The 11,518-nt window shown below is 41.2% G+C and overlaps 1 protein-coding gene across 1 annotated transcript in view; it reads left to right on the forward strand.

Moving 5' to 3' along the window:
• Positions 1-9,246, forward strand: part of plekhh1 (pleckstrin homology domain containing, family H (with MyTH4 domain) member 1) — a 35,037-nt gene extending 25,791 nt beyond the window's left edge. Inside the window, exons 19-29 of the mRNA XM_010772311.1 lie at positions 849-1,025; positions 1,177-1,274; positions 1,768-1,945; positions 2,904-3,059; positions 3,735-3,832; positions 4,047-4,188; positions 4,319-4,461; positions 5,226-5,355; positions 6,114-6,197; positions 6,742-6,888; positions 7,950-9,246. Of these exons, the coding sequence (XP_010770613.1) occupies positions 849-1,025; positions 1,177-1,274; positions 1,768-1,945; positions 2,904-3,059; positions 3,735-3,832; positions 4,047-4,188; positions 4,319-4,461; positions 5,226-5,355; positions 6,114-6,197; positions 6,742-6,888; positions 7,950-8,102 (1,506 nt within the window). The 3' untranslated portion in view covers positions 8,103-9,246. The remainder of the gene's footprint in view (positions 1-848; positions 1,026-1,176; positions 1,275-1,767; positions 1,946-2,903; positions 3,060-3,734; positions 3,833-4,046; positions 4,189-4,318; positions 4,462-5,225; positions 5,356-6,113; positions 6,198-6,741; positions 6,889-7,949) is intronic.
• Positions 9,247-11,518: the final 2,272 nt, after the last annotated feature.

Raw genomic sequence — 11,518 nt, forward strand, 5'->3', positions numbered from 1 at the left:
TCTAAAGCAGATCAAAGGCTTGAGGACGAGGGCCCAAGCTCATTAAAAGTGTGGAAGAGAGATAATGGTCTTGATTATCTGCTCTGATTGAGGCTAACCGGTCCTCCGGTGTACAGGCAGTGTGAAAGACGGCCCTTTAAAGAGGAGACATGGGGGGTCAGGGTCCTCAGAGTGGCAGATATGGAAATGGAAGCTGCAGGACGGGGGAGGAGAAATAAGATCAGAGCAGAACAGGGACCTTGTAGGAAAGATGCTGGATCCTCTTTTTTCAACTCTGTGGCCCTCAGTGCGCCCACCCAGGAGCCCCTCCCCCCCCTCTCTTTGACCAGCCAGCCTTAAAAACAGACCCAACACACACAAAGAGACACAGTGAATGGGAGTGACACACTTTTCAAGTCTACGGACTTTGAAGTATTATTGAATCTGACGAGTTGGTTCTTTTGTCTTCAACTGTCCCACTGGATAAAGACACATAATAATGACATACCCATTAGGGCTCAGACTGACCTCATGTCATGTGTTTCTGTTGGTTTATCATCACCTGGAGTTTCAGGGTTAGGGTTATTTTCAGATGCAAAACTCTTAGTCTCCGGTGTGTACTTGCCTCCCCCTGCTGGCAGATCCAAAGGAGATTCTAAGGTTTTATTGTCATATATAAATTGACACGATAATACAAGTTAAATGCAGAAATGATCTATTAACGATCTTAATGTAAAATCAAATGAAATAAAACAGAATGTTCAATTCATTACTCTACAGTATATATTTTAATAATTAGGACTAAACAGTTAGTGCTCTGGAAGTTGGCGTCAGATGTAAAATATTAAGAAGTATTTTCATCTCTGCAGTCCTGTCAGCTCTTCATCAACGTCCTGGCTGAGTCTCCTTCTGTCGACTACCACACCTCGCTGGCCCAGAATGCTTTGCAAGTGTGCCTGACCCACCCCGAGCTGCAGAATGAAGTTTACTGTCAGCTGATCAAGCAGACCAACCGCCGGACACCTCACAACTACTCCCTCACACAGGTCAGCCTGCAGGTTGATTTTGATGTATTTTAAATTTTAATCAAAAATAATATGACCATACTAGGCTTGTTGTCTCAGAATATGAAGCAGAAAAGGTTTCAAAAGATCCTGTATATTAAAAATGGTCTCTTTCCCCCTTGTCCTCCTGCAGTGCTGGCAGCTGTTGTCTCTGTGTGTGGCTCTGTTCCTGCCTCAGCAGCATTTCCTGTGGTACCTGAAACAGTACCTGCAGCGCAACGCCGACCCAAAGTAAGGTCTAAAGCAGGGGTGTCAAACTCAAGGCCCGGGGGCCAAATCCGGCCGCGACTTCATTTGATGTGGCCCGCAAGAGCTTGCAAAGAATATAATACGTTATTATACAGTTACATTCCACTTTACAGACGACATGTCCCACAATGCATTCACTGTGACATGCGCACTGAAGAGAGAATTATTTGCCCTGGACTTCTGCTTTCAGACATAGTTAATTACTAAGTTATTACCCTATCCGATAATAATCCAATTCAGAGGCAATAATGTAATATAATACATTATATTGTAAATATTATATATACATATAGTTACAACCGGCCCTTTGAGTGCAACCATAATGCTAATGTGGCCCGCGGTGAATTTGAGTTTGACACCCCTGGTCTAAAGCCTGTAGCTAACCCTTCAAAGTAAAGAAAACAACCAAAAATCAGCTGTGCGGCAGTTTTTATTGGATTGTTTACATCTCTATCCCCTTCCCCCCCCCCCACAGGAGTGAGGTGGGGAAGTATGCCGTGTACTGTCAGAGGTCTGTGGAGCGGACACTGCAGAACGGAGAGCGAGAGGCCAAACCTTCCCGAATGGAGATCGTCTCCATCCTGCTGAGAAACCCCTCCCACCACTCACTGCCGTTCAGCATCCCAGTGCACTTCATGAACAACACCTACCAGGTAAAGCACAACACACCTTGTCTTTTGTTCTTGTTTATATCTTAAAGACACCATTTACATTTTATATTCTTCAGAAGCAAATCACCTCGTCTAATATCCCTGCAACTCACGCACTTTGGACAGCAGATATCCTTAAGGGAGAGGATTGTTGTGTATCTTAACCTACAAGTAACAGCGTCATGTTATACCTGCAGACGTGAACGCATGTTGATGTTACTACCATATTAAAAGCTGGAGTTTGGTATATCTGTCTCCCCCCTCTGGTAGTGAGAGAAATTACCGTATAGGATTGACCATAGAGACACAGCATCAGTTATCTAGCGATGCTCAAGATGAAAAAGAAACTTGGGGTTCAGAGAAATGATCCGATTATAGAGAATTGCTCGGTAAAGTTTGAAGAGGACAATCCAGAGGGGGTGTGGTAGATACGACAAGCTCACCTTCAGGTAAAAATGGGCTAGTGCAGGAGAACTTGCCCCAGACGCCAAAACAAAAAATACAGAACGTTTCCCTGGCATTGATTGGCTTAATGTGAACTTGTTCGAAAAGGGCTTGAATGTAGCAGATGTTTATTTTTATGTCCAGCAACAAAAAGGTTTTGCTGGAAATGCAACGTCATCTGGGAATCAGACAATAAAATCATTCCTGTCATAGTAACTTTTACAGAGCTGTAAAGTCCTGACGCATAAGTGCCTTGGCTCCAAACTCATGGATCGATTACTCAGCCTGGATGTCCTGGATCATATTTTATCGTCTCACCAGTACCTGAAACAACACAACTCTCATTGCGTGGCTGTTTTTGATCTCAACCCCTTCTTGCAGCTGCAGTAAACAATACAAGTCTAATCCACTGCTGCACCTGCTATTAGGTTGCACAGTTTGAACTACAAATGGAGGAACATTGAGTCTGGCTCTGGTTCATCTCATCAATCAGACATGTCTTTTTTCTCTCATGTAGGTGGTGGGTTTCGACGGCTCCACCACAGTGGAAGAGTTCCTCCACACGCTGAACCAGAGGATCTGTGTGAGGAAGCCTCAGCTGTCGGGCTTTGCTCTCTTCAGTGACGATCCATCGGGGAAGGACCTGGAGCACTGCCTGCTGCCGTCTGCCAAGGTATCACTGAGGCTCACTGAGCAGGGGTTCAATCATCCGTCTCGTGTTTCTTAACATTGTAGAGGAACAACAGAGGGTTTTTAAAAACGATTTTCACAAATGAAGGCTGTCCAAACCATTTTGGGACTTTGGTTTTTAAACGGCAGCATACCAAAGCCTCACACTGTAATTTCATTCCACTCAATCACAATAAAAGTGGTGCTTTCACTTCATTTTCATTCTGGTTACTAAAACTATTCCATTATGTTTAACCAGCTCAAAGAGACCAGGCCAGCACACAATACAGACTGTAACATCATTGTGCAACTTAGACAGTAATCTATATTATTTACTCGTGTTTTTACTGGCTGCAACTTCAATACTCGGACTTTAAAGGGGCCTTATTAAGCTCCTTTTCAGGCTGATATCAGTATGTTGTGTCTCTACTGGGACATGTCTCCACGCTTTAATGTTCAAAAAGCTCTTTATTGTTCTCATACTGCAGCACCTCTTTTCACCCTCTGTCTGAAACCAGAGCCCAGTCTGCTCTGATTGGTTAGCTGGCCGGCTCTGTTGTGATTGGTCAACCTCTTGTCCCGCCCCTTAGCCTAACACGTACATTGTGTTGGAGCGCTAACCAATAGAAGCGTTAGTGTCACTGTCTGACTGGAGTATGACTTGTTTTCATTTGGCCAGATCTGTGATGTCATATCCAAGTGGGAGCAGGCCCTGAAAGAGTTGCATCCTGGGAAAAATGAGGGGACACGGATTGTGCGTCTCACATATAAAAGCAGGTAGGATTTCCTTTTGCGTCATCTTGTTAAAACACAATACCTCAGCATCTTTTATTATTAACTGATATGATATGAGATGTGTTCTGCCTTTTGATTCATTTGAAATGTTGGGATTAGTTTCCTTAACTTTTAAATGAAGTGAAGAGTGTATCATTTCAGCCTCTTCCAGGAAGACACGTTTCTTGACATGTTTTCTTCCTTTGCGCATGCTCAGGTTGTGTTTCAGAGGTCAGGTGAAAGGAGAGACGGAGCGAGAGCGCCTCCTGCTGGCGTACCAGGTGAACGATGAAGTGCAGCAAGGCCACTTCCCTGTGAACAAAGAGCTGGCTCTGGAGGTGGCCGCCCTCATGGCACAGGTCTGTAAGCAACATGTCGAGGGACTATAAAGACTTCAGTCTATGAAAGCCTTGTAATGCATACTGAATTCTCTTTGTGTTAAAACGATCTTTCTCACCGTCTCTATGCTTCTGTTTTTTCTCCCTCCAGGTTGAGCACAGTGACCTGGAGAAACCCGCTGCCTCCTCTCCTGCTGCGTGTCCTCAGCCCAAGTCCCAGCTGATCCTCCTGCAGGCCTTGGAGCGATTCTACCCCAAACGCTACAAACAGGACTGCAGCTCAGAGCAGCTCAGGTGAAACAAACACTGCTGAAATAATAATGTTTGTTTTTCTAGAACCTGAGAACCGCATGTCCTCCTGATAAAGGTTTGTTTGATGTATGTTGCAATATCCAAAAGTCTGACGAACATAGTGGTGGCATTTTGTGGTGAGGACAGTAGTACAAACTTTTGAAGGGGTGCTAGAGTTTAGCACTAGACCCCCAACACTGCTCTTAATACCATGATGGGTTAGATACAGGGTCTACATTTCACTATGTGTTCTGTGCTCGATTTCATATTTTCACAAACTAATCAGACACAAATGAACTCAAGCTGCTGAATGCTCACGTTTGCTACAAACAAGATTTAAACCTAATCAAATATCCCTCTACTTGGTATCATGGTAGCTGACCTGGTTCGGAAGGAGCTTCATGTATTGAGGCTTTGCAGCAACGCCTGGGTTTCAAACCAACTCACGGCCCTCTGCTGAATATCATCCTCTCTCTCTCTCTCTCTCTCTCTCTGCCTTATCGTCCACTGCTTTATTCAATAAAGCAAAAATCAATCTTTGAAAGGCATGTGGTGCAGTGGGTTGTGCGTTGGTGTTGGGATCAGGGGGTCACAGGTTCAAACCCCACTGCAGTCAGCATTTCGTTGTGTCCCTGAGACACTTCACCCCAAATTGCTCCTGTGGGGATTGTCCACAGTATTCAGTATGTGAGTCGCTTTGGATAGAAGCATCTAACAAGTGACATGTCATGTAAAGAAAAATCAACATGTTCTTTTTGTCCTTTCAGAGATCTGACTGAGCGTCTGGCCACTAAGTGGTCCATGCTACGTGGGTGCAGTGCACCTGAGTGTGTGAGAATATATCTAACTGTGGCTCGGAAGTGGCCCCTGTTTGGAGCCAAACTCTTCAGCGCCAAGGTAAGAAAGTAAAATATCCTTATCTTCTTGTTTATTGTTTAATGTCACGTTTGTCTTAATGCAGGCGTTTGTCTGTTACTTTCATTTGAAATCTGACTCTCCAAAAAAAGTCAGAAATTCACCTTTCACTTCTCTTGACCCCTAACACAGCTATCCATAAGGTTTCCAGCACAGGTTGGACCCATACTTGTCAACCCTCCCGATTTTTCGCGGGAGACTCCCGATTTCATTGCCCCCTCCCGGTTTCCTCCCGGGGTCATATTTCTCCCGCATTTCTCCCGATTTCTGACAAAATCAGATTTACACACGACTGTTTCCACTTGGACTTTAATACAGCTACACCATTGTTTGGTTTCCATGGTAACACGTCTCTTTAGTAGCGCGCTCAACTCAAAGTCTGAGAGGGTGAGGTAGATATTCACAGAAAACAGAACAAGAATCGAAAACTGCTCTACTCTCTGCTCACCCCTTTCCTGTAAAATACAGGTCCAGCCCACACATATGCTCAATCAAGGACGGCCCGCAAGGCAGTGCACTTACAACTACAATAAGCATGTTAATGTTAATCTAACAGCTCCGGCGATCCACTAGCACCCCCCCCAATTTTGCATTTTGAAATGCTCCCGATTTCTGAGGTCTAAAGGTTGGCAAGTATGGTTGGACCAGTGTGAGACCTTGAAGAGGCTTCAGAGATGAAGCTGTAGGGTTTACCACGATGGATTTGTCACATGTGCTTTCTTTGTTTCCCCTGTCCACAGCCGGTCCCCCCCTCTCCTGTCGAGCAGAGCCAGGTTTGGCTGGCAGTCAATGAAGACGGACTGTGTGTGCTGGACTACACAATGGTGACTATATCAACACTATCTCTGTCCTGTGTTGTTACATGAAACACTTTTACAGTTTACATTTGTTTCAGTTCAGCTAAAAAGGAAAACTTGTCTTTATAAGTCAGCTGGCTGGGTCACAAGAGCTTTGTGGCCGACTGGTCTGGAGGTTTTTTATACTGCGGTGGTTCAAACACCACAAATCCACAGGAAAATAAAATCCCCGGCTTCTGATTTAAAAAATGTTACCCTAAAAAATAGCAGTTTGAACATGTTAACAACATTAACGCTCTGTCATTTGCAGCAGGCCATGCAGATCCATTTCATGTTTGGTTTGGCCGGCAGCTGGCTCATGCACCTTCGTTAAAATCAGAGAGAAAAAAACCAACAGTGAACATTATGCCACGCTCCTTCACGCTGAGTTAGCCCTTCAAAAAAGGCAGAAATCCAAAACAACTTCCCAAAAGAAATCCACGCTCTATTTGGGATCAGCCATAACATTTAGAACGTGCTCCCTGTTTAATATCCCTGCTCATTTAACACTGGCCATGTCTCCACTCTTCAGCACACGCTGGTCACATACTCCTACCAGTCTGTGATCACATTCGGAGGTTTCCGTGACGATTTCATGGTGGTCACGAGCCAGCAGAGGGAGCCTGGAGTCGGGAAGAAGAGCGTGGAGAAGCTGGTCTTTGTGATGGCCAAACCAAAGGTAAGCATCAGGAGGACATCTGCACGCACGTTCAGTCTGAATGATCGATGTCTGCTTTGCCTCTGCACGAGAGCTTGTCCCTTTTTATAAAGATGATCTAAGCAGGAGTACTTAATAATTCATTAAGATCATTTTTAAGAATGAAAAGGTATTCACAGAGCTGACATAGTTAGCTTAACTGAAAGGATAAAGAGTTTAATAATTAGATCAAAGATACTCATAAACAATTGAAATATTTAGCTTAAGGTAATGTATAAGAGTTTAAATAGTTGGCTAAGAGTTTAAATAGTTGGCTACAGTAATTGATAAAAAAATAATTTGCTCAAAAATATTTTTTAAAAGATTATCAAAAGTAATAGATACAAGTTTAAATGATTGCTATAAGTGACGGTTATACAGTATGAATGGGCTAAATGAAGAAGACCTATCTAAATGTAATGGATAAAGAGTTGACATATTTTGCATGTAGTTGATTGATGGGTTGTTGAAATAGTTAGCTACAGTGATGGATAGACATTTTAAATAGTTGGTTAAAGTGATAGATAAACAGCTGAAACCATTAGCTTCTGCCCCTAGTGGCACAGATCTCACCTAGACTAACCTAAACACTAAACGATCTGAATGTAAAAATATTATAACATTATCCACTTTGCCACGGTTGATGGTGTTGAATGGCATCCATTTTAAATGACGTGTTGATGGAGGGGGGGGTTGAGTTCATCTGACGAGACCGCAGAGGAACGAGGTTAAGAGCCACTGAAGTACACCATTAGCGTGAAGGAGCGTGGGTCGATATATGAAATGTTGAAGTCGTGTAAAGATAAGGGAGACTAACTCATACTCACCTGTTGAGCGCTAATGCATAAAGCAGGTAATGTCTGTCGTGTATGTGCAGGATCTCAGTGGAGCTCATGTTACAGCGGTGGGAAAAGCTAATGAGAGTGATGCCAGTTTGATATCTCAGGTTTCCACGCTGGGCCCTCCGGCTCCCTGCGATCCAATGAAACATCATCTCGTAATGTTAAATCCATTAATCCGAGCTGTTTGTGCTCCGCTCTCAGATTCTGGAGCTCACTCTGCTCATGGCCAGCTACATCAACCACTGGACTCCCGGCCCCCCGTCGGCCGCCCAGCAGCCCCTCGGCCACTGGGACGTAGACAGCCGCCACTTCCCCGCCATGAACTACACCACCAAGGGCCCCACACTACTGTGAAATAAGCAAACAGCAAGACTTGTTAAACTACAGGGAGGCTCAGCAACATTACCTTTAGTTAAATGCATCGGGTTTCATGTCAGTTTTTACAGAACAAGATTATTTTTTTCCTTTTTTTATGAAGCTTTAGAAATGTCAGAAAAAGTCTTGTTAGACTATTTATTTCCACAACAAAAGAGTGTTTCAACTCTGCTTTATTTAGATGTACGGTTTTAATTCCTTGTTGGAATAATTTGCATAATACAGAAGCGGCTTAGAGGACAGCTTTCCACCCGCAGTGTGATCTGTTAGTCGCCTTTATTTTGACAGTGGTGCTTTCAGGCTCTTCCTGTCATGAGCTGAGAGCTGCTTGGACTGGAACACAGTGTTCTGTGTCACTGTGTCGCTGTACCAGGATTATTAACTCATACTTGACGACGAACCAGAGTTGAAATCATTCAGGAGGTACTGTGCATTCAGAAAGGGATTGATATGTCATACAGTGTGTCATCTTAATTTGATACAAACCGTATCTAATCTGAATTAAAGTGAGAAATTAAACAAACAGATATTTGAATGATGGACTAATCTGATTTTTGTCTCAATTCATTGATTCCATTATTTGGTCTGTAAAGAATCTGAAATACGTTGAAATATTGTGTTTTTCTGAAAACCAAAGATATGAATTTTAATCTTTCCGAAAAAAGAACAGAAATATTAGCATTTGAGCTGCCACTATCACTGCATTTGTGTAACTAAAAAAAAGACTTCAACGATAAATAAATTGTTTAAATAGTTACAGATTATTTTCGGTAGGTAAACTCATCAATAAAACAACTATTTGCTTATAAAGTCGACTAAATCCTCAACCAAAAACCCCACAAAGAAAATGTAAGAAACTTTTTTTTAATCCTATTGTCATTTGTTTTGAACCAAAACCTAATATGTTGCCCAAAGCAGTCCAGGTAACAGTAAAGTGTGTGATCTGCTGTTGCTGCAGTGCTATAATAATGGGACTGAGGCACACAGTGACGTACTGTGAGTTTAATGAAACCTGTTTGTGTGTTACTTCTCTGATGGTCCTCTCATTACACATACAGCATATTCATAATCAGGTCCCTCAGTGTTTTAATAATCAACACAAAAGGAGAAAAAAAAAAATTAATAGATTTACCAAAATATTTGAATGACTTGAACTGTCTTGGATCAAACCACTTTCTTGCTCATGTCCATATTAGTTATTTATTTTTATTTCAAACATGTTTTTGGCTTTTGCTTAGTAGGGTACACATGTTTTTGTCACATGAATATTTTGGGAGAGGTTCAGCTTCCTTTATGTCGAGTAATTTAAGAGCAGAGTATGTTTGTGACTGTCTGTACTGCGATGTGTCACAATGTTTGAAAGATGGTGTCTTTATGTCTGAGTGTGTGGGAAAAAAATAAACGGTACAATATGTTTGATTGTTTTCATTTAGGTATTTTACCCTACTTGTACTTGTGTCTTAATTGAACGTTTTTTTACCTCACAGTGTGGAAGGTAAGTACATGCATAAACACATTACAACTGAAAGGGGTCTTCAGTATACCTTGACCTACAGTATAGAGCCATTTCACACCAAGTACTTTGCCGTACTAAGGGTGGATGAGGCAAATGAAGCCGCCGAAGTCACTTCTTCTTCTGCTTTGGGTTTACTGGCAGGCCGCAAACAACTTCACGGCGTATACTGCCACCATAGATGGTATACTGTATATGAACGTGTGAACGCACATTTTCGGAATTATATCGGAACTATACTGGGAAAAGTACTCCGGTGTGAAAGCGCCTATTGACACCTCACATGTTAGACAGGCTTTATTTAAATCAACATCATGGTTATTTACCTTTTTCAAATAATACCATTCTGTGATTCAAAAGTTAACTATAATGCAAAATGTCATTTAATATTTAAATTATTGTTTAATAAAATAAACTATGTTCCACTGTTGAGCATGAAACATTTAGTTGAAGTTTTTAACTAAAGTTAGTTTAAAATAAAAGACATTTAAGAATAAATACAGTGGAAGCACATTATAAAAAGGCATTTTGGCATTTAAAAAGCAAAGATAATCAAATAAACCCAACAGGTATAAAATACATAAAAGCTGCCGTTTGAATTTGAACAACTCATCCAAATGCTGCGTCAAAAAGTTACGTTTTTAATCTGGATTTTAAAGTATTAACAGTTGCAGCTGACCTGCAGGATTCAGGGAGTTCCAGATGGTCGGGGCATGAAAACTAAAATACTGTTTCTCCATGTTTAGTTCTGACTCTTGTGTGTGGCGCAGTGGGTTGTGCGTTGGTGTTGGGATCAGGGTTCAAACCCCACTGCAGTCAGCATGTCGTTGTGTCCCTGAGACACTTCACCCCAAATTGCTCCTGTGGGGATTGTCCACAGTATTGAGTATGTAAGTTGCTTTAGATAAAAGTGTCCAACAAGTGACATGTAATGTAATGTTGTAACAGAGAGCAGACCCGTCCCAGAAGACCTGAGACTCCTTGATGGTTCATACTTTTGCAGGAGATTGTTAATTAATATCATTTGGTCCTTAAAAACCAGCAATAGTACTTTAAAATCTATTCTTTGGTAGACTGGAAGCCAGTGTAAAGACTTCAGAACTGGACTGATGTGATCCATCAGGCACACATCACAACTTAAAAACACAACCAGTTTTACATGCAGCAAAAAACTAAACAAAACAAAAAACACGATACAACAGTTTAACACTTTAAGAGACTCAGCCGTAAAAGGTATAATAATAGAAAATAAAACAATGAAATGGTGATCCCGCTCTGTAAAATAAAGGAAGACAAAATCAATAAATACAAATATATAAATACCTATTAAATAAAACAATACAAATAAAACCCAAATAAGACAATAATACAAATGAAATAGTTAATAAGATGAATAAAGGTCAAATATTAAAACACCAACTTAAAAGGGAATCTTGCTAATACAATTGTAAAATAAATACTTTTTTAGATGTCAAAACCTGTTAAATAAATAAAACAATATAACAAGTATTAAAAGAATAAAAGACCATTTAAAAGTAATGTGTTGCTAATAAAAAGCTCATTTAAAACGATGTGTCTTTAACTGTCGTTTAAAAATGTGCACAAATCCAGCGCCTTTGTTCTGAAGTGTTTTGATGTTATGGATTATTATATTTTACTCCTGTGTGAACCTAGTAGTTCTTCACTTTAGAAGGAACAGAGTCCTAAACCTTTTTTCCTCAGTGATTGTAATGTTGTGTTAAATCTCTGTTTCCTTTGTTTTCGTCTTAAATATTTATCCTTGTTGATGTTCCAAATGCAGCTGCAATGAAAACTCAAACTTGACCTGAGAAAGTGTTTTTATTTGGTAAAAGTAAAACTGCCATTGTGCTGTTATTATTTC

The sequence above is a fragment of the Notothenia coriiceps genome, unplaced genomic scaffold (genome assembly GCF_000735185.1).
Source record: "Notothenia coriiceps isolate Sejong01 unplaced genomic scaffold, NC01 NC01_scaffold00011128, whole genome shotgun sequence".
NCBI lineage: Eukaryota > Metazoa > Chordata > Actinopteri > Perciformes > Nototheniidae > Notothenia > Notothenia coriiceps.